The 23,982-nt window shown below is 43.1% G+C and overlaps 1 protein-coding gene across 7 annotated transcripts in view; it reads right to left on the bottom strand.

Annotated features, from left to right (window-relative positions):
- Positions 1–23,982, bottom strand: part of RAPGEF2 (Rap guanine nucleotide exchange factor 2) — a 292,184-nt gene that overhangs the window by 169,454 nt on the left and 98,748 nt on the right. For all 7 annotated transcript variants that reach the window (XM_083172580.1, XM_083172571.1, XM_083172617.1 and 4 more), the window contains exon 3: positions 9,314–9,370. In XM_083172580.1, coding sequence (XP_083028706.1) covers positions 9,314–9,370 — 57 coding nt within the window. The remainder of the gene's footprint in view (positions 1–9,313; positions 9,371–23,982) is intronic.

The raw sequence follows: 23,982 nt of genomic DNA, 5'->3' as shown, positions 1-23,982 counted from the left end.
ATCCTCACACGTCACTTCATATTTCACAGCCCCGAATCCATGCACGGAGCACTGAGGCGCTGACCAACACTGGTATACCCTCTACATGGCGCATATCGCATCCAACCCCCGGCCAGCCTGCTACAGTGTCCAGTAACCATAGTAACCCCGCCACTCCAGGCTCCACAGGCCTCCCTGTACATCACAGGTCCGGAAGTTCGGCGCACGGTCCGTAGACAGCCCGCAGCAGCGTCAGGTAGCTATAGCAACTCAGTCACGCCAGGCTTTCCACGCCCACCGGCCAGTTACAGAACCGAAAGTGAGGTTAAACGCCACAGCATACTCCCTGCATCGACGAGGAGGTATTTATATACCTCCAGTATTTAAGGTAGGATCTTACACTATTGTTTTGTCTGTACACCTTGAAAATGGGGTTTCTGTTATGGCCCCGAAACGTCGGTTTTGACATAAAAATGTAATCACTTTTGATAAATCCTGTGGAGTGCTGCTGCTTGCTTGAGATGGATATCTACATCATTGTTCAAGGGGGCACCCAGGTGATTATTTTCATTTAGGGAGAGTGCTTCTCTTTCTTTATCTATCTATCTATGTCAATAGTGTCTAGGTTAACATTCACCTAGGTCTACCACTATTGGTTGACAGGATTTAGGTCAAATTTGGTCAATATTGACTAGGTCAACCACGATTGGTTGATATGCATTAGGTCAACATGGTGAAAAGGTGGACATAAAAAAAGACCGACCTGAGCTTTTCACTTTTCAAAAATAAAGCATGATGAGTACAGCGAGCAATGCTAGGGGACGTGGTATACTACTACCAATAACCTACGTCGACAGACACACAGACCTTGTCAACCTAAGAATAGATGGCTATCATCTAAATATATGCATACTTGCCTACTTTTGAAAAGCAAAATGAGGGAGATTTTAGATGCTATATACATACATTGGTCGAAGTGTAAATGTAGTGATTATGCGCGCACCTTAGGCGCGCGTGCTCTGGGAAAAGGGATGTGGCTACTGGGAAAGGGGTGTGGTCGACTATAAAGGGGCGTGGTCACTTAAAAAGGGGCTTGTTCTTAAGTGTAGTGTACTTCACCATATATGCCTTATACACATTATCCACCACGGAATGAGACATAATTCTAATTATGCCAATGGCCGCTCCTAGACATTATGCCAGGTAAAGCCGCTTATACACATTACGCCAGGTATAGCCCTTTGCATGCGGTACGACAGGTACAGCCCTTTGCACACAGTACACCAAGTAAAGCTCCTTGCTCTACAGTGCCAGATACACATTATATGTCCCCGCATTGACAGATATACATAATATGCCCCAACATTGACAGACATACATGCCCCCCACAGTACCAGATACACATGATTTGCCCCCAGCAGCTCCAGATACACATTATATGCCCTACAGCGGCAAATACACATTATATGCCCTACAGCGGCAAATACACATTATATGCCCGACATTGTCAGATACACATTACGTGCCCTCAGCATTGCCAGATACACATGTCCCCACAGTGGCAGATACATATATGCATCCAGCGCCAGATACACATTGCCCGCACAGTGCCAGATACACATTGCCCCCCCAGTGCAAGGTACACGTGCCCCCCCAGTGCCAGATACACATGCCCCCCAGTGCCAGATACATATGGGGCCACAGTGCCAGATATGCCTGCTCCCCAGTGCCAGATACATATGGGGCCCGCAGGGTGTTTGGTGGCTGCTGCTGGATGGGGAGCGTTGGATGAGTAGCCGGCTCCTCTGCCCCCTCCAGTTGGAGAAGGGTGATACCCCAAAAAGCGCAGGAAGAAGTGTGCTCCATGCTGTAGCCAGAGGCCGTGTCTTAGCATGTCAGCAAGCTCCGGTCTGCCCCTTTTTTCCGGAGATCCAGCGGCAGCGCAGAAATACATTATCCGGCAGCAAGGTGGCTGAGAGGCAGGCTTCTCCTGCTTGCGCACCGCACGGGTTCAATTGCCAGCCCAGCGCTACAGTACCCACAAAGCCCTGCGGTGGCCGTCATAATGACGGCACGATGTTGCACATTTAGACCCCGCCCCAGCAATGACGCGCTTGCGGGAGGAACCAAGGGATTTGCGGGGGGCCGGGAGAATGATTGACAAAGCGGGAGACTCCCGCTAAATGCGGGAGGGTAGGCAAGTATGAATATATGTCTAGTGCCTGATTGTGTGTCTCCGAAACACTGCTATCTGTTGGCAGTGAGTGAAACTACATCTCTCTCCCACACACATGCACAATCACAGGGAAGCAGACGAGCTTAATATATATGTATGTATATATATACACATACACACACATACACACAAAATGTGTGGCTGTAACGAGCATTTTCTCTACTGCATGAAAAATGGAACCTAAAACGCATTGTGCATAGGTATCTCAGGGCTTTTACTGCCACGACACCCTCATTATAATAATAAATATAGGAGTGGATAGCTAAAAGGACATTTGCTATAACCCATAGTGCCAGTGTCATTGCGACATGCATTCAGCTGTGGGATGCCTCCAGGGTTAGTGAATGTTTAAGTATTTCCACCCGCTGAGTGCTCATTTAAATTCACTTCAGCAACAGGAATTCTTCAAATTAAAAATGGTACTTTAAGCACAGGATACCCTGCTGTTTACAATTCTAACATTGTAAAAGTCTGACAGATAAGGGAGGAATTAGATTGGAATGTGAAATCAACACATTCCACTAGTTCATACCCCAATGTACTGTAATTAATAGTCCAGAGGTTATTAGCTTGTATGGCTTCTATAAGCACATATACCATACAGTGCTACTGTAGATAAGCCCAGCAAACATCATAGTCCTACCACCAGGGTTCTTACCGGTATCAGTATCAATTAGCATAACATGGACTGCAGAGACGGAAGCTGTGGGACAATGGGCTGGATTGTTTCTTCTTGCCATAAGGAAGCAATAATAATAAATCATGGCCTTTATAGCAAATTATATTAAGGGGAAAACCAGAAATAAGTAGCAGAGATCAATGTCATATTAACCAGTATACCATCACCTTCCCACAGTGCTTACAGCCGTTCTGGTGGTTCCTGGGAATGAAGTGATGTTGTCAGCATGATTTGCACTGATGACAATGTATGAAATGTGGGTTCAAGAAGAAACCCATTGCCTGACATTATACACATCGCTTTCCTTTTGAAATGCTCATTTCCAAACCTTCATGGAAGAAAAGAAAACTGGCTTAAGCACACAATCAGCGCTACACTTCCCCTAATTACAGTTTAAGCATCTTATATGCGGGGAGACGTTATGTTATATAAGGAGACTAAAGTAGGAAGGCAGCGAGGGTGCGAGTTCTGCAGAAATAATGACTTCTTACATGCTAATAACATTGGCTTTCCAAGGTTTAAAGCACCATTATTACTAAGCTTGAAATTACATATTTTCTGCATGGCAGTATTATAGAACTATATATTAACATTGATACATCGATAATGAGTTCTGTGGGAGCTCTTATCTTAACCAAATGTAATATTTAAGACAGATCCAGTCATTCATGAATTAAGCTGAATTACCAGAGGTGACCATGTACTGTATATACCAAAAGGCACTAAATTAGTGTTATCTGCTAATTAGTGACTATCCAAGTCTTTGAAGGACTGTTTTCTACATGCCACTAGATTAGAACTAGAGCTTCCTTAATTGTATGTATAAAACACACATTTTAGTTATACAAGGCATTGTTAATAAACAGCTGGTTAACTTTTCACCTAGTACTTCGAGGTAAAGAGGGAAGTACTCTATTTTTTCCGACCTACTCAGACATATAAGCTATGTAATAGGGTTAAAAGGGTCAACATTAAACAGGTCTTTCAGAACCGGTCTACATTTTGGTATCGACCTTCTGAATGTCAACTGGATATTACCCAGTTTTGATTATACCGTGTTCTCACTGCGAGTGAGAAATACACGGCTTTTCCCCGGCATTGAAATGCCGGGGACTGCCGCGCTGGACCCCCGTTCTCACTGCAAGGCAAATTCCCGGGTGAAGAAGTTCTACCCGTGAATTTGCCTTTTAACACAGGCTTTTCGGCAGTGTGAACGGGTCAACCCGTGTCTGCATACCCGGATCTCAGACACGGGTAAAAAGAAGGGTTTTACCCGTGTCTGAGATCCGGGTATGGGACCCGTTCACACTGCCAAAAATCCCGTGTTAAAAGGAAAATTCCCGGGTCTACATGTTAGACCCGGGAATTTGGCTGCAGTGAGAACGGGGTATTATTGTGAATCCTGGCCCAGTTCAGGATGGTTAGCATTCTGCTGCAAGAGAGTAAATGTCAGTGCCATAGTGAGCTTGGCACATAGCAGAACCGACACAACCCCATCCAACATGAGCAGGTAGTCAGAGTCTGCCTTTAGCTCAATGCACGGTGCTCTCATGACATCTCTCCCACAGTATTGAATCAGTAGAGGCAGGAGTCTGGTGATTCATCCAGCATGGAGGGTGGACCAGCGGTACTTACAAACTCTATTTGTCAATAATAGCCTAGTACAATTAAACTACACTGAGCTCCGTGGCTCTTGCATCCACCCCCTTTGCTTAACATCCCCTTTGAAGAACACCCGTCTTCCTTTACTGCGCCCTGCAGTTATTCTCCCTCACTGCTTCCAATACGCAGGATCAATCACTGCTCCCCACACTCACTGCTCACTGACCTCCCTGGCAGCAAGCATGTAACCCCTCCCAGTAATGTGCATGTAACCACCCCACGGCAGTGAGCATATTATTTCTCCTGGCAATGAGCCTGTAACCCCTCATGGCATGGAGCATATCCCCCCCCCCCCAGAAAACAAGCATTTAACCACCCACTGGCAGTGAGCATGTTACACATGGAGCATATGACCCCCCTCGCAACAAGCATATAACTACCCCTAGGCAATGAGCATGTAACCATCCCCTGGAAGCGAGCATGCTACCCCTCCTGGCAATGAGCATGTAACCCCCTGGCATCGAGCATGTAACCCCCCCCCCCCCTCCCCAGGCAACGAGCATGTTACTTCTGGCAATGAGCACGTAACCCCCTGGCAACAAGCAAGAAACCCCTGGCATCGAGCATGTAGCCCCTGGCCACGAGCATGTGTGCATGCGACACTAGTGGAGTCATTATGTGTGTAAGCGGCACTACATCTTTTGCCATGAAACCCCCAGCAATGTGTAATTAAAAACATAACTGTGGGTCCCCCTTGCAAATTAAACATAATTTGCAAGGGGCATTTTTGTGTGTAGGCCATAAACTGGGGTCAGTGGCTAAACTGTGTGTGGCACAATATGTAATGGGCATTACGATGTGTGGCATAAATTGAATTAATGATTACTGTGTGTGGCATATGCAATGGGCTTTACGGTGTGTGAAATTAAGTAAAGTAAGCATTATGGTGTTTGGCATAATGTGTAATGGGCATTACTATAAAAAGCATAAATGACTGAAGGGCGGTGTCAAAACATACGCTTGCTCTGGGCACAATATCACCTAGCTACTCCTCTGATAAGGGGTACTAGGCAGCATACTGTATGCAGGTGTACTACTGTTTGGTGTACTGTGTATAAGGTTATTATTGTGCCAAAACATGTATAAGGGGAACTTCTTTTGTGTACTGTAAATAAGGGAAGTGACCACGCCGAGGGGGTCAAACAGCAAGGATTGCAGAAAACCAGCTCGCCCTATTCAACGTTCCGGGGGAATCCTCGCCGGATTCCCCCAAACAGCGAGACCCGCAGCTAATGCAGCGAACCTGCTGTATTTAGCCGTGAGTCTCGCTGCTTCTGCAGCCGCATACGCCAATTCCCCCTCGCTCAAAAGACGGAGCGAGGGGGAGTTGGTGTATGAGGGGGGTGAGTTGAATACTGACAGGGCGAGTGGTGACAGCGAGCAGGAAGCCCTACTCGTTGTCACCGCTCGCCCACGGCATAGAATAGACCCCAAAATATAGGGGTGGAGTACCAGTGCTTTATCTGGTACAGGGCACCAAAATATCTAATTACAGCTCTGGTGACTGTGCATTGGAATATCCACGAAAGGAGTTAGTATGCCCGCACTGCTCATAAAAAAAAGTATTTTAACTAGAAGCTATGTTATTCCCCTCAGTTTGCTTGCCATGCATTCCTATTGTGCTATGTTGGTGAAGGATAAGCCACATTTTATAAATAGGATAGCTATCATGATGAAAGGATTAACATATGTTTAACTATTTTATTCTTTGTGTCATCAAAATAAATACAGCAACAACTGCGTATTAAAGATGGTGGAGGTCATGCTCCACCATGAAAACCCGTCACTTAAGACAAAGGTGCTTCAAACAAGCATAGGGGCAATTGAATTACTAGTAATGTGCAGAGCACTGGCACAATGGTTGGATGTGCAAATATCAGTCAAGTTACAGCACGACCTTTAATGCACATTTTTTTGTGCACATCTATGCAGTGCTAACCAAACCTAGCAAACTTCATGGATGCAATGTGCCATTTCCTATGATAAATTATACACTACTAGACAAACTGCAGAATACCATTGGTTTCTGAGCTATTAATATATGTTTAACAGGTTTCATAAAGTGACTTTATTATTTTCTGTATGCCTTAGAAATCCAGACAAAAAAATGCTGAAATGAGCTGACATGCAAGGCAACTAACGGATATGCAAGAACAAATTGTCCAGCAGAATATCTCAAAATAAACAATTATGACAAACATAATTAATAGACATACTCTGTTAATGACAGGGACACACTGTACAATGTGCAAATGATGCACCTCTTCCATTTATATGATGATGATATAATCGAGAATGGAAAATGATGCCCCTGGAATATGATAACAATGAACAGACACTTTTTGAGATTTTTAGATTAAGGCTCAGACATAATTTATTTAAAAAGAGGTACAACAAGATGCCGGATTGGAATGCTTATTAAAGTGACACTGCAACCTCTAGCCAATGAGAAGAAGTCTGCCAACCAACATTCCCATAGCATGTTCCATTGTTCCATTCAGCTACTGTGAGGAGAGAAACATCAACATTCCCATAGCATGTTCCATTCAGCTACTGTGAGGAGAGAAACATATTAAAGCGTTTTTTATTATATGTATTAGATATTTTATTTATTTTATATATATAGGTACTTATGTACTAACTGGGCTGCCGATTTTGAAATCGGGTCCATCGCATCCGACCATATCGCATTCGATGCGATGCGATGGACCCGATTTTTCCATAGGATTCAATGTTAAAATGGACTGAGTCCATTTTAACACGGAATTCAATGGGAAAAGGGGTCTTTTTCATACCCCTACTATCCAAGTGGGCATGGAGTTGGATGTAAACCTGTGGCGAGCGTAGCGAGCCACCGAGCCCGAAGCGTTCGCTCGCCACGCTTCGGGCTCGATGGCTCGCTACGCTCGCCACAGGTTTATATCCAACTCCATGCCCACTTGGATAGTATGGGTATGAACATGACATGTTGCTATGGGCAACCGATCAGATTCTATCGATTATCTTCTAGAAGGTGCTAAATAAAGTAGAATATGATTGGTTGCTATGGGCAACATCCCATCTTCAATAGAATTCCCATCTAAGTAAATTAAACCCTCAGTAGGATGAACTTAGTACAAAACCAACAAACAGGAGGAGAAATCCATCAGATGTGGAAAAAATAAGGCACAAAGAAAACCGTGTAAATTCTATTCAAAACGATGTGAATAGCGCTAGGAGGGAGCTCCCGGCGCTATTCTAATAAGAGTGCTGCTACCACAAACTGGTGGATTTCTGCTCGCACCTGTGTTCCATGGGGCCTGCATAGCGTTTTCTATGGGTGCGCCCACTGTTTTTGCAAAGACTCCCTCTCTCCAAGGCAAAGTAAATAGACCCCTTAGTCACACACAATGCATATCAAGTACTTATCGGATTTATGGAACGTGCTAATTGAGCATTGAGCCTAAGCTGCGTTTTTGGACAAAACAAAAGACACTCAAGGCTAGTAGATTTGCGAGGGACCTGGTGGGTCACTCATTCCAGGCATTTCCCGTAAGATGGCATATGTAAAACATCCATTTGCAGCCAGTGCAAGCGTACGCGCCTTGCGAATGGTGGGTCCTGTCTCTAACAGGTGTAGCTACATTCCCAATTTTCAGCCTTACTTGTTCCATGCAGGAATCACCAATATCTGAACCCTGTACACAGGTAACCCCAACCTGGACTGTCTGACTGTCCGCTGTCCACCAGCAGCCTGAAGGCATGGTCTCACCTTATTTTTGTTCCATACATGGATGGATCCCTCCAATCACACAATGAATATACTGTTAATCAATGCCATTTATCTTCACACGGTCACAATACGTATGTTATTTCTGTGCACATGGAGCCAAGTTTACAAAATCTCAGACAGAGTGTTAAACACTATTTACATCGCCACATTCACAGTTGGTGTATTGTGCTGTGTAGGTCTGACAAGTTTTCATACTTAATGACCATGTTAAATAAAATGTTGTAAGTGTGTGTCTGTGTGTAGTATTAAGTAGCACAGAATCAGGCATGTGTGTTGTACTGTGCATATTATGTTAGGTAGTGTAGTAGGTGTCTGTTGTGTAGTATCATGCAGTTTGTGGATGTGTAGCATTCTGATGTGTTTCAGAGTAGGTAGAGGAGTATGTGTTGTGACCATTTCATTGGTGCTACACATATGTATGGAGATATTTCTATGTAATCAATAAGTGTGATACAAATCCATTCCCGGTACTAGATGACTAAATCCTTAAAATGTCATGAGCAAGCACCATCGGTATTAAAATAGTCCAATGAGATGATAGCGTCGCAGTAACAGCAAGAACTACCAGTTCTTTGTTGATATCCTGAATGCCTCACAAATGCAAACAAACACACCCCAAATTCTTTGCATAAATATAATTTAAATATTAGTGACTAAAACTGAATCTAGTAGACAATCAAAAACATTCCAGCATAAAAGAAGAGAACTCGGACATCACGTTTGACGATGAATCTAAATATCGGGGCTCATTAACTGATGGAAACATTCCACTGATTGATATAAGCGGCTCTCGTAATATACTGTAAACAAAAACTCAGCATATCGGCAATGTTAGGTTGCACACATTACGGTTTAATATAGTATGTAGTCCTTGATGATGTTCCTGTGCACCACTACTCTTAACACAAACTGACAATGTCTTGTAAGTAAGAAAAAAAAAAGATATGATGTTAATGGAGGGAGAAGATGAGGAGAAAAAACTTACTAGTACAAGACTTCATTAGCTTCATGTCTTTCATATCGTACAGTTTCACACATCAGTCTGTAACAGAGAAAGACAGGTTAGCATAACTAGATAATGCAACACACAGCAAACATGCACAGGCTGAAATATCGCCTACTGCTGGAATTCTACTAGTATCAATACTGTGAGCCATATGGTCATCTGTTCTCCTTTGTATACTGTATACGATTTAGAAATGCATGAATAAACTGTAACGCAGAGTCTTGATATGGTTGGTAAACACAGTCACATTTTCCAAGAAAGGTTTAAAATAAACTAGTCAGAGCTATCACAGCCCGAGCAGGTCCAGTATAACGAATACATGTCTATGCACATTACAGAACTGGAGCTCACCAGGAACTTGGCAAGAGCAACTATTGGACAAACAAATACAGGAGGACCACTTTTTTCAATAATGAAAACAATGGACATTACTGTAATGTAGCTTAATATTAGATAATAAAGATTATGCAACATAGGAATGGTCAGACTCCCCGTCATTGACCTTTTGTATACATTAATCTAATTGTCTTATGATATACCAGGATTCTGCATACCTGCTTATATTTAAAAAAATATATTTATATATAATAATAGAGAGCACTATCAAATCCCACCACCTTTAAGAGATTAGGGGCCAGATTCTCTGAACTTCAAAAGTGTTAAAATGGAGAGTGATAAACAGCCAGCCAATCAGCTCCTACCTGCCAGGTCACAGACTGTGTTTGAAAAATGTCAGACAGGAGCTGATTGGCTGGCTGTTTATCACTCTCCATTTTATCACTTTTGAAGCTTAGAGAATCTGGCCCTAGATCAGCATAGGATCAAATATTTCTCAATCAGGTCAGATACAATTCAGATCAGATATCAATTGAGTTGTTTTATTAAAAAATGAGTACTTGTTTCCTAGCACGGCGCCCATCGCATACCATCGCATACCGTATTTAGTGGTATGCGATGCGATATTCGCGTGTAATTAACCGGAATGTACAATTAAATATCACATATCATCGCATGCCAGCAAATGGCATGCGATGTGATGCGATGCAATTTTCAATTGTATAAGCACCCTTATGGGTGCTTTCAATGTTAAATGCACCCCCACTATCAATTTCAACCCGAAGTGTGGCGAGCGCAGGGCGGCGGTACGTGTCCTCAGACCTTTTCATACACCCACTATCCATGTCGGCGTGGAATTGATTTTATATAGTGTGGCAAGCGCAGCGAGCCCCGGGAGGGGACGCGGAATACATGTAAAGTAATCCGTGTCCCCTCGCCACGCTTCGGGCTCGGGCACTATCTAAAATCAACTCCCCGCCGACGTGTATAGTGGGGGTATGAAAAGGTCGGAGGACGTGTACCGCCGCCCCCTCGCGGGCTCAATGTGCTCGCCACACTTCGGATTGGTGTTGATAGTGGGGGTGGCGTTGACAATGGGGGTGCATTTAACATTGTAGGCACCCATCTGGGTGCTTGTACAATTGAATAGCATCGCATTCATCGCATGCCGCTATATTGCGATGAGATGCACTTCGATCAAAATCGGGGGAGCCGTGCTAGAAAACAAGTACCAAAAAATGCATAAAAATTTGAAATCCGTTTTGATTGCAGTTCACGTGATGGTAAACAACTTAGATTAAACTCCAAACCCTACACGTTTCGTCTCGAAAAACTTCATCAGGGGTAAACGGGTATGCGGTATGCCGATCCTAAATGTAAGATGTCTTAAAATATACAATATATCGAATAAGGTCCAATTAAGAGATGTATCACACTTGACACAATTTTCGGTACTCTTTACCTAGAACGGCACCCATCGCGACCATCGAATGCACTAAAAATCGGGTGCGATGCGATGGCCGCGATTTCCCATAGGGACCAATGTTAAAAATGAGATTGGACGCGATTTTAGTGTTCAATGCCTCAATGCCCGCGATTTTTACATAGGAAACAATGTTAAATGGGCCACAGAGCCCAAATAGTCACCGTGAAGTCTGAAATGGCCCCCACAATTGTTAACGCCACCCCACGATCAACGTCAACCCGAAGCGTGGCGAGCGCAGCGAGCCCGCGAGGGGCGGCGGTACGCGTCCTCCGACCTTTTCATACCCTACTATCCACGTCGGCGTGGAGTTGAGAATAGAATAGTGTGGCGAGCCCGAAGCGGACGCGGATACCTTCACAGTTATACGCGTCCCCTCGCGGGCTTTACAGGTGTCCGTGGCGACGCGGACACCTGTGAAGCCCGCGAAGGGACGCGTTTACCTGTGAAGGTATCCGCGTCCGCTCACCACGCTTCGGGCTCGGTGGCTCGCTGCGCTCGCCACACTATTCTATTCTCAACTCCACGCCGACGTGGATAGTAGGGTATGAAAAGGTCGGAGGACGCGTACCGCTGCGCTCGCCACGCTTCGAGTTGACGTTAATCGTGGGGTGGCGTTAACAATTGTGGGGGCCATTTCAGAGTTCAAGGGCACTATTAGGGCTCTGTGGCCCATTTAACATTGTTTCCTATGGCCAAATCGCGGGCATTGAGGCATTTAACAGTCAAATCGCGTCCAATCACCGTTTTAACATTGATCCCTATGGGAAAATCGCGGGCATCGCGTCGCACCCGTTTTTTATGGACCCGCGATGCCCACGATGGCCGCGATTTTTACCCCCGACGCCCGCGATTACAATCGCGGGCGCCGTTCTAGGTAAAGAGTACCCAATTTTCAATGTGGACAAAGGTAAGTACCAGAGTGGGATAAATCTGTGCATCACCTCCAACTCCTAGACTAGGAGTTGGACCGTGCGCTGTGGTGAGTACAGCAGAGTGATACGGCTTTACATGACTGGAGATGTTTTTCAATTAAATCTGGGAGGTCTCAGTTTTGTTACAAGTGATGAGAATCTCTTCCTGACCCTTCCCCACCAGGGTCACCTGACCGTTACCCATACCCCTTCCTGTGACCTTCCTTATCCTTCCTTGTGCTCTCCGCCCCACATCCTGGGCCCTGAAACAAGGAGGCCATGGCCAATGGGAGAGGTGTGGCGAGGTACCCTCGTTTGCTGGGGGAGAGCAACATTTATAGTTACACCACTGCCTGCTGCTGAGTGGAGTAGGTAAGGAAGGAACGGCTGGTAAGAAAAGGGGGTGGTGCTGGAATGAGGGGAGAGGGGGGATGCTGACATGGAATTGTGTGTGTATGGGGGGGGACTGGCAGATTAGGGGGCATAGCAGGCTGGCATGAAGGGGGTGTTGGAATGTGGAGGGTGGTTGAGGCTGGCATATGAGAGATAGAGGAGGCTGGCATGAGAGGGTGTTTGAATGTGGAGGGTGGGTGAGGATGGCAAATTAGCATAATGTGTGTGTGTGTGTGTCATAATGTGTAATGGGCATTAGTGTGTGGTAAATTATATTACAGGCATTATGGTATATGGTATGTTATGTTACAGTCATTACTGTGCAATAGTCATTAGACAATGTGTAATAGGCATTATGGTGTGTGTGACCATGTGCAATGGGCATAATACTGGTGCAGCGTGCAAATTTTTTTATATATCATTTTTTTTTGTTATCTAATGTAACATGTGCCCTCCCGATACATACAGGGTGGTATTCAATGCTGCCAGCAAGGGGGTTTATTCGCGAGGATGGCTTGTTTTCAGTGAGGATCATTGAAAACAAGCCATCCTTGCCGTCTAACCACCTCGCCAGCTGCTCTTCTTATTCTATGTTCTGGAGAAAACTTTGCTGTCCTTCCCCGGAATGGCGAAGTTCGCCACAAATGCAGCAAACCCGCTGCATTTAGTGGCGAGCCTCGCTGTTTTCACCGCCGCACTTTTACCATTTCCTCCTAGCTGAAAAGAACTTGCGACGAGCGAAGGGGGGGGGGGGGGGGGGGGGGGTCAGTTGAATACTGACAACGAGCTATCAGCACTGCTCATCGTCATAGCTCGCCCTTTGGCATTGAATATACCCCACAGTATAGTCTATTCTTTTTGCACTGAGCTCTGTCAGGGCAAGAGTAAGGCAGGGGGACCTGAAGACTGCTCAGCCCAAACCCCAAACTAGCACATGTCCTGCAGCGGTCATTAAAATAATTATAGTAACTACTATGAACATAAACAGTGTACTTTAAAATGCAATCACAGTAATTGACACTTGCATTGGTAGTAATTAATACTTGTAAATCTGCACTCATGCCACCCATAAACAGTATCTCACACACTGCCCACACAGGTTCAGGGGCAGACCTATTGGAAGTGCTGGGAGGGGAGGTAGTAGAAGTTGTCATTTTTGCTTGCTGCATGTGACCCACTAGTTACTAGACCACTTGTAACCCATTTTCCTCATTAGAAGACTCCGACATAGTTAGATCACCAACATATTAGAACTTGACGATCCCCAGGTTGATCAAGCACAGAAGACAAGGAGGACTGTACGCCATCTACGGGCTGCAAAGTGACTACCGCTGCATTAGAGACAGCCATTTTGTGGGCTCCACCAATATTTCTGAAAATGCATTTAACCAACTTACTAGAAACTAGGGGGTATATGTATGAAGCAGTGACAAGGGAGAAGTGAGCCAGAGGAGGAGTGGCCCATGGCAACCAATCAGCACTGAAGTAACACCTATAATTTGCATAATATAAAATTATACAGAGCAGCTGATTGGTTGCCATGGGCCACTTCTCCTGCCTTATCAATGCTTCATACATCTAACCCCTAGGTAGCAAAAATCGAATAGGTTTAATATTGTTATGCCAACAAAATGGCTGCATTTACTATGCGTGTAAGCAGTCCACTTTACAGATCCGCTAAAGAAATATTAGATTTGGGGTCAGGCATTTTGCAGTAGCACAGTCCCCAGCTCCTGATGTGCAACACAAAATAAAAAAGGTACATTCTGGGAGAGTAGGTAAATAAGAGATCATATTGGATAAATGAATTGTTTACCTCCCACATAAACAATCATAGTTCCATGTTTATTGTCATTGTGGTGCAGGAAAACCTGTAGCAATTTACATATCTCAATAATTTAATCCTTTAATAGTGTTGTATAATTCAATGATCATCTGAATGTTAGGCGCTATAGTTAAACAGGAGGAAATGGAAACATAAGATCATGCAGAAATAGCCTCCGTATTTTATAGTTCAGTATCAGTAGTTGTTTCATTCATATTCACAAAGCAGAACAAAGATCTCTTGTATACATTACATCCAGCAATACCAGTTCTTTCATCACACAAACTCCATGCATGACCTATTTTGAAACAATACTTCACGATAATCAACTAAGTCTATTGAGTACGACTATCTAATGTATATTTATCAATGTTGAGGTTAAGATTATTGTGTTATAGTTGAAAATATAAAAAGCCATATTAAGAAATAGATATCAAAGTTGTATTGATAAGTGCATCTGCTGCTGCTATAAGTACCATCTTCACGTGCGAATACTTACATACGGAGAGGCTAGTTTATTAGTTACATACTTTCCCAAGGAATAAAATGAATTTCTTAAAATCAATGACAGCAATGCTAGCGAATAGGAAGCTATGTTCCAATGGAAGATACAAGAACATTAAAAGATGAATGTTACCTTGAATATGGTATGCTAGTGTGTGTCACAGACCACATCAGGTAAAGATTAGGCACAGCAACATTTTTGGGATATTCATCACCATCACCCAAATACCATCAAGATTATCAGGCGAGCTACAGTCTGTCAACAGCTACATTTAATAGTGGCAATGAATAAAGCATATCAAAACACTAGCATTGTGGTATAAGTCAATCAACTTTAATCACTGTGCAAGTAGAGATGGCACAGTGCCCAAAATTACTAATACAAATCAATGAATCCTTTTTTTTTCATAACACAGCCAGACAAAAAAAAAAAAGTTTAGTTTTCAACAGGGGCGTAAGTTCTCACAAGCAGCACAGACGTAAGATAGAATGTTGCGCCTCCTTCCCCCCCCAAATAAGATAGTGTGTGCGATATAGTTATGGTATACGGCATCGACTATGTTGAGGTCGACAATACCATGGCCGACCACTAGAGGTCGACGTCATCTAGTTTATTTATTTATTTACAGTTTCTTATATAGCGCAGCAGATTCCGTTGCGCTTTACAATAGTAGACAGTGATAAAACAAACTGGGTAACAACAGACAGACTTGGAGGTTAGAGGGCCCTGCTGCAAGCTTACAATCTATAGGGATATAGGCGGGAAACACAAGGACAGACACCAGTAATAGCATAGCAGTCCCACCAAGTTACAAGTCCAGAAGGGAAGCTATATAGTACATAAGTGCCTCAGAGGGTTATGCGTGTAGAACTTAAATAGGATAGGCTTGCCTGAAGAGGTGAGTTTTCAGGGAACGCTTGAACGTTCGTAGACTAGCGTTTGGATCTAGTTTGACGCCTATACTTGGTGTCAGCATTTAGATAGACAGTGACTGGAAATCGACGGACGGTAAGCATTGACGGGAACCTGTTCAACAGTAGCAAGGTTGGCACAGGTTTTTCATATTTTTTTTGGTGCCGGATGTCAGCGAGGTGTATGTGCACAGTGTCCCCCTACATGGCTCGGTGCGCTCTCCATGCTTCGGGCACATTATTATATTCCTACTCTATGTCCACTTGGATAGTAGAGTAGTTACCAAGCGGACCGGCACCAATAAAAAAAAGACAAAAAAACAGTGTCGACCTTGCTACTGTTGATCAGGTTGATCAGGTTCCCGTCGATGCTTACATTCCGTCGATCTCCAGACACTGTCTATGTAAATGCGTATGACCAAGCATAGACGTCTAACTAGATACCATTAACCACGATATTGTATCAGCTGTCCGGATACAGATATATTATTTCTTTGCAAGTAGTGGCACTCATAGTTTTTTCTAACTAAATGAAGGAGATAGATAGATAGATATAGATATAAATCTTCTCCACAGACAGGGCAGTGCATATGAAGACCGCAAGCTCACTTGGATACGCCATCTGGCCCCTGGCCAGAACAAGTAGGTTGGGGGGGCCAGGTACCAAGTATTTGCAGATGAACAGGCGGGGCTGCAAAATACCGCTGACGGCTGCTAAACGGACCGAGCAGGAACATCACAGGCTTGCTGACTGGGGCCCACTGCTTCTGAAAGACCCTGCTTGGAGGTGACAGGCAGTGGAGGAGCCCCTGGAAGGCTTGGAGCCCAGCGGCAGGAGCCTCCATTGCCTCTGGGAGTTCCCCCACTGGATTCCAGTGAGATTTGTATGAATCTAGGGTATTTCTGTATTGTTGAATTCAGTAATGAAATTATTATTATTATTTTTTGGGGGGCTGGTTCTTGAGATAATGGATACCCTCAAACGTCATAGAGACTGCAGCCCTAAAGCATCTCAATGCGAATCTAACAAAAAATTATAGGCAGTGATGCACGCAAATATTCCAGTTATTCTCTCAACAATAAAACATTCACTTGGAAATCAAAACCGAACGATAACTTTAACTTTAAAAAAATGATCCCAGAAAGCACTTAAGAAGGTTCAATAGGGCACACAGCAATCAGAAGCCTTAATAGCACAGGCAACATTGGCACTCTTGTAAGCTTTTCATTCATTCATTCTAGATTTTTGAATAACAAAACTTTCAGAATGAAACCAGTGGGAGAACATGATGTAAAGGTCGGTAATAATCACCCACGGTCAAGTACTGTGGGTGGAAAGAGAAGGAAGCTTTGAGTGTTAACAGGGCTATGTAATTGGCCTTCCGATTTCTTCAAATAGCTTTGTTATCTTGATGAGTTCGCAGATTCGTGCGTTAACAAGGTCACGACATCTGTTAATTTTTTTTCACCTTGCTGAGGTAGGTGAAAGAAAATCCTCGATAACTGCTGGCTTTCCCTGGGGCTATCCAGTTAGCCGCAATCAATCTGGCCATATTAAATCTACCACGGCCAATTGAATTCCCCCAGAAATCTGTAAAGTTGTTGTATAGTATTGAACTATGCTCTAGGAATAATGTAATGTGCCAATATATGGGAATATGTCTGCTGGAGTATATATAACTATTTTATTTAAATCCTCAAATATTTTTTTTGGGGGGGGGGGTTATACAAATCCTTAAATGAAAAAAGGGAAAACATCTGTGTAAATGAGGCAAAGCAAATATATTGAAGACAAAGGACTTCCAGCAGAGAAGGGATGTGGGCTAGGCTGATGGTTGGTATGTAATTACACACAAGAGCAGCTTTTCATCAAATATGGGCCACACAAGTCACATCTACAATATGTAGAAGCCCTTACTCTTCTTAATTATTGTCTTTATTACAGTGTTTACGTTTGGTTTTTCTCCACTACCAAAATCTACATGATGCATACACACATTTAGTACAAATAGCCTTAAATTATTACAAGGAAAGATGTTAGGCAGCAACCACCCTCAGCATGGTTTGCCATACTGAAACGACAAATCCCGACGATTGGCTAATGTGTACATGTGATTGCATGGTACCTCAGGTTGCATGGCCAACCAGAAGATATCGTGTGAGACCCGGTACAGTGTAATGATAGACAGAATGAGACGAGAAATTGTCCCGACCATCGGTCTGACTGATGCTCATCCCAGTCCTAACCAGCCTCAAAGGTGCCCATGCACGTGGCGATTCCGGCATGCGTTTTTGCTACAATAGCATCGCATGCGTTGTGCATGCCATGTGCATGCAATGCGATGCGATAAAGAGACAGTACAAAAAGTATGTGCAGCACATACTTTTTGTACTGTGCGATGAGATGCCGCGGGAGCGCGCATCTCATAGCACACATCGCAGCGGCAGGATCGGAACGTGTATGGCAGCATACAATGAATCTTATGCGATCCTGTCTCCTGGCAGTTGCCTGGTGAGATTGCGTGGTACCGCGTGCGATACCTCACACTAGTGGATGGGGGCTTTTAGGCTAGGCACTACTAATCCAAAAACTAACATTAGATAGGCTGCCCGATCTGCACTCAAAAGAACCCTTATTGGAGCATCTAAACAAATAAATATTTGCATGTTTAGTTTTGCCATTACAATATTATAGTCCATTGATTATACATAAAACAAATACAATTAATAATAAGCTTCAGTAGTAGATAAAGGGATTATGGAACAAAGATTATATCTACAATCTATTATTATTATTAATATTAATAGAATATAGCGCACACATATTCCACAGCACATCAATCTCTGCCCCAGTGGCAATTACAATCTGTATTCCCTATGACATTCATTCTAGGATTCATTTTGTTGGGAGCCAATTAACCTACCAGTATATTTTTGGATTGTGGGAGGAAACCGGAGTACCCAGAGGAAACCCACGCAAGCAAAGGGAGAATATACAAACTCTGCACAGTTAGGGCTAGGGTGAGAATGAAACTCATGAACCCAGCGCTGTGAAGCAGTAATGCTAACCATTACACCATCCGTGCTGTCGCTATTGAATTGTAAACTCTGTACACAGATGTATTAACAGCTTCCAGAAACCACCTCAGATCCTGCAATAAGAATATTATTAATACTATCATGAATACACAAATATTGATATCTGTAACCTAATTGGTGTGCAGGGCTCTATTTAGAAGTGCTAGTTCTCTAGCTTGCCAAGGAGATTGGTCCTCATCTTGCCTCATCACCCATACCAACTTGTGCCCACATAGCTGATCATGTGACTGCCGCAAAGGATGCTGCAGAAAGGGGAGTAATCAGCTATAGTATGTGCTATCATATAACTGTGTGGATCCATTAAAGGAGTCACAGGTTAGAAGAGTGCTGGACAACTGAGGGATGTACAGGTCATAAACGGACGGTGGTCAGTGGACAAAAAAGTTGGTGGTCAGTGGACAAAAAAAGTCAGGACCAATGGCTAATTCCCTACACAGATGAGAATTTGTATTTACTGGCTCTTTAAAATTCAAAGAAATGTAAATTAAGAAATGTAATGCTGTTACAGACTCTAACATGAAGCAGTCCTCTGTTGTTAACATTTTTTTTTTACTCGCCCTGTATAAAGCAGAAAAGAGCTAATAACATCAGAGCAATAAACTGGTGGGTACACAAAAAACGTAGCTCTGGAACACCTCTACTAGAGGCTACCAACTTTTTCCATCTTGGAACTTTTCCCCAACCAATTAAGTCATAGTAAGGGCAGTTTTACAAGCTCCGAACGACATAACTGTGTATGCAAAGTCCCTGCAATTTCTAGCAGCTCAAGGAACTGTTCAGCTGCACAGTCACGTTGCTACATCTTTGCCATATTACTCCCACACAACCACATTCCCTGCCACGTCACTGAGGCCACAGACACTGTGGGCTGCTTACACCCAAGAAGGGAAATAGCAGTATAGTATTAATTATTCATTACCTAAAACTACACTGAATGGAAAATAGGAGAGCAGCATGTGTGTTCCACTGGGCAATGTTAAACAGCATGTAACTTTTCCAGCTCTGGTGGAACTACATGTCCCAGTGGGTATGGTATAGCAAGTCCACATGCACAAGGTCTCAATTTTGACATCTGAGCATGTAGACCCTTAGTTAGTGTACTGCTTCACCCGCCATGCTTTGGGCCAGGTGCCTCGCTCCACTACCATTGCACTCAGAACACTGAATTGGAATGATAAAGTATGAATAAGGCCAAAAAAAGCCAAGAAGAAAAAATTGTGACACTCATGTCGACCGCTGCCATGTCAACCTTTTGCTTGTGTCAAACTTTCAACCATGCCAACTATATGTTTCCGACCTATTGCGCACCAGCCTTCTGGATGCCCGGTATGAATCAAAGGGTCAATAGTCGAGAGGTCAATCATGAATGGTCCACACGAATCAAGTTTAAATGGGAAAAAGGTCACTATGCATAAAGTCAATGGTTGTGACAATGGTTGACACATGAAAATATGTCAATGTGACTTTTTAATTTTTTTTTATTTTTTTTTATGTCGACATGGACCTCCCCCAATTAGTGTAATGCATACGATCGCCATGTTTCAGGCTTGGGGTATTGCTTCGCTTGGCACACTTTACCGTTCAGAAATTTAAGTCCAAGTGGATCTTAAAGCATGAAGAATTCGAAAGGAATAAAAAAAAATTATGAAAAACTCATGTAAACCTTTTCATGTGCCAACCATTGACATATCAACCTTTTGGCTATGTCGACCTTGGTGTCCCTGGGTTGTTGCCCCCCACAAACACACACTTTTACTCTACTTTGGTTGGAAAGCTCTGTAATATCCTGCTCACATTCTGCTTCCTTCTGCTGCTGCACAAGAGGGAGAGCTGATGATGTTAGCGTGCTCCAGTTGCTTAGAAAATGCCCCTACATCGCTCCGTGTAGGGGCCATATCGATAATGATGCTGCCATGCGCCTCGATAATGCACGACAATTAAGATCCAGCACGTTGGATAAATTTAGCAATATCGCCGCCCAGCGCCAGTGTTCTCACCGAAGAACACTGGCCCTGACAGATGCAGCGCTGTGTGCTGAGCGATCTAGTATGAAATGTTTAGAAATGTTGCCTGCTGGCACGGCATTCTCCAAGTTTAAATCATAGCCGTATTTCCCAAATGTTGCTAAAATATATGCAAACTTATTACAAAATTATTTATATAGTGCTATTAACTACACAGCGCTGTACAGAATTAGTACTTGCCCCAATGCAGTTTTCAGCCTACATTCCCAGTACGTCTTGAGTGTTGGAGTAAAATAGCAAACATAGGGAAAACAGAAATGATGCTAGCCTGGAATGTAACCCATGACCACAGCACTGTCAGGCAGCAATGCTGACAATGCACCGTCATACTGGCCAAGTTTGATTGTGGGCTGTAATGCTGATCACTTCTTACAATAAACAAGTTGAACTTTGTAATGTGTCGCTTTTGGCACCACTGTTATATTTAACTTAGTTGATACTAGACAATGTTACATTTGCTATTCTACACAAACCCTGTCTTCCATTATTTGCCACTGTATTCAGTGGTCGTCCCCAGCAATCACTGGGTAGATGTTATTTGATGGTGTACTATTCTCAGCATATCTCACTCTCTACCCACACTGCTGAATGCCTTTAACTTTCTCCTTGCCCCCCAGTACTGCCTCAACTGCTCCCTGACTTAACCCCCAGCTCTACTTAAACTGCTGTCTTCCCTTAACTCTATCCACCTCAACTGTTACCTGCCCCCCGCACTGCCCAAGCTGACACCTGACCCCAACCCCCAGCACTGTCCCAACTGCTGCCTGCATCTACCCCCCCTCCCCAAGTACTGCCTATCCATACCCTCCTCTACCCTTCCTACCCCAACTGCTGCCTGCCCTTGTCCCCCTCTACCCCAACTGACACATCCCTAAGCTGTCACCTGATCCCAGCAATGTCCTACTTGCTGCCTTCAATCAGCCCCCCCCCCCCCCCCCTCCCCTACTGAAAATAATTGTAGACACAGACACAGTGGAGCAGTCCCTGCTGAACCACAATTTTTTTTATGTTTGCTCTGTGTGATTGCAAACCATAATAAAACACATAAAAACACAATATGAAAATAGTTGACGTGCTGTCATGTGTAATTATCCATAGATCAGTCTACTTCAGTCAGTGATAGTGTGTACACACGGTTCGATATGGCTTCCGATGTTGACGATATCGTCAACATCGGAAGCCATATCGCATACATATCGCATACTGATTGTATGCATTGTAAGGGTTTCCTAGCCCGATGCGCGCTCCCGTTTAAGGAGAGATCGGAGGGGAGATAGAGTGGGCAGCACACTCTATCTAGCACAAATCGCAAGCATATCACATGCATCGTATGTGCCTTGCGATATGCTTAAGATGCGATGTGCTATACGATTTCCAGGGCCCTGTCAGTCATCCTGTTGTTAAGTCAAAATCGCTTAGTCAAAATCTTAAGCAAATCTTAAGGCACATAGGAAATCGCATAGTAAATCAAATAGGAAATCGCATAGCAAATTGTATGGTAAAAAGTCAAAATCTTAAGCATATCTTAAGGCATATCTTAAGGAGTAGAGAAAAAAAGGGAAAAGTAAAAATCGGACAAAACATCGAATCGTACATCGGATCGCACAGAACATCGAACCGTGTGTACACACTCTGACAGAATGATCAGTAATCAAACAGCTTCCAAAATGAGCTCTAGATTTACACAATTTTATTGCAAGTTGGGGACATCCTGGGAATACATCTACATAGATTTGATAAAAGTATGACAACTTGTATAACCTGGGCACAGTTTTTAATAAAGTAATGGAATATCAAAGTAGATAATGAACACGATAAACCTTAATATAAAACTGAATTTTGAGGTAATATCTCAAAAGCTGAATAATCAAAAGTTTTTACCTTTTCTTGTAACTGAATCAACTTTACCGTTGTATATTTTAAAGTAACCATATCATGGAGAATTATTTTAGGTTGTTAAATTGACTTATTTCTATGATATTAACCCTAAAATGTAGATATTATGTGATAATTTAAGCAAATACAAACTTTCATTGCTTTATATACTATGTTTTCGTTCAATGAACAGATAAAAGAGCCCTAACATGAAGTACTAGATCACATATCAAAATGATACTATTTTCATTATTAGCAAAATAGAGCACTTCAACAGATAATTAATAATGACAATATTTTGTATCAGTGTTGATTTATTTTTGATTATGGTTTGTATATATTTTGTATACACTCAATATTTTTTATGATATTACCCCTACCAAACAGGCCCTTAACATCCGGGCATGCTGGCACTTGTAGTTCCACAGGATTGCTGGAATCTGTAACCCCATTGTAAAAACTATGGGCCTAATTCTGGTTCACTCCTTCTGGCAAATTCCTTCTTAGATGGACAAAACCATGTGCACTGCAGGTGGGGTAGATGTTACTTGTGCAAAGACAGTTAGATTTGGGTAGGGTTTTACTTCAAAGTGAGATCTATATTGCAGTGTAAAAATAAAGCAGTCAGTATTTTCCCTGCACAGAAACAAAAGAACTCACCCAAATCTAATTCTCTCTGCACATTTTACACCTGCAGTGCACATGGTTTTGTCCATCTAAACAGGAATTTGCCAGAAGGAGTGAACCAGAATGAGGCCTTATATTATGTTCAATAGGTAAAGGGTTGTATTCCCTGGAATACAACCCTTAACCTATTGTACATAAAATAATATCTCAAATTTGCCTCTCAACGAGCCCCAGTTGTATATCACTGGGCATGCATCCTTATCTTAAAACAGGAGGTGCCAGCAAGACACACTGTTGTTTTTACTAAATACCGTTTCAGAGTCATTCTCACTGCATAAAAAACGGCTCTGAAACGTTTTGAAATACCGGTTATCTTTAACCGGTAAATCAACTGTGGCACTTTCCCACTGCAGCCTTAAACGTTTTGAAGTGGGGAAAAAATGGCAATATACCGTTTAACAAGTGCAGTGTGAAAGGGGTATAAGTTATCCCTCTTAAACACAATATAAATAAAAGTTACGTTTTAAATTGCTGGATATGCTGCTGGATATAGTATTTCTCTAAATAATCAGCTAGCTATCAGCTTTTAGTTTTATCTCTACTTTATCTCTTCGCTAGGCTTAATACATCTGCCCCAGTATGTGGAAAAAAGAATC

Source organism: Crinia signifera, chromosome 1 (genome assembly GCF_055691185.1).
Source record: "Crinia signifera chromosome 1, ASM5569118v1, whole genome shotgun sequence".
Lineage (NCBI taxonomy): Eukaryota > Metazoa > Chordata > Amphibia > Anura > Myobatrachidae > Crinia > Crinia signifera.
The sequence above is the reverse complement of the archived record's forward strand: the minus strand, read 5'-3'. Positions and strand labels throughout refer to the sequence as shown.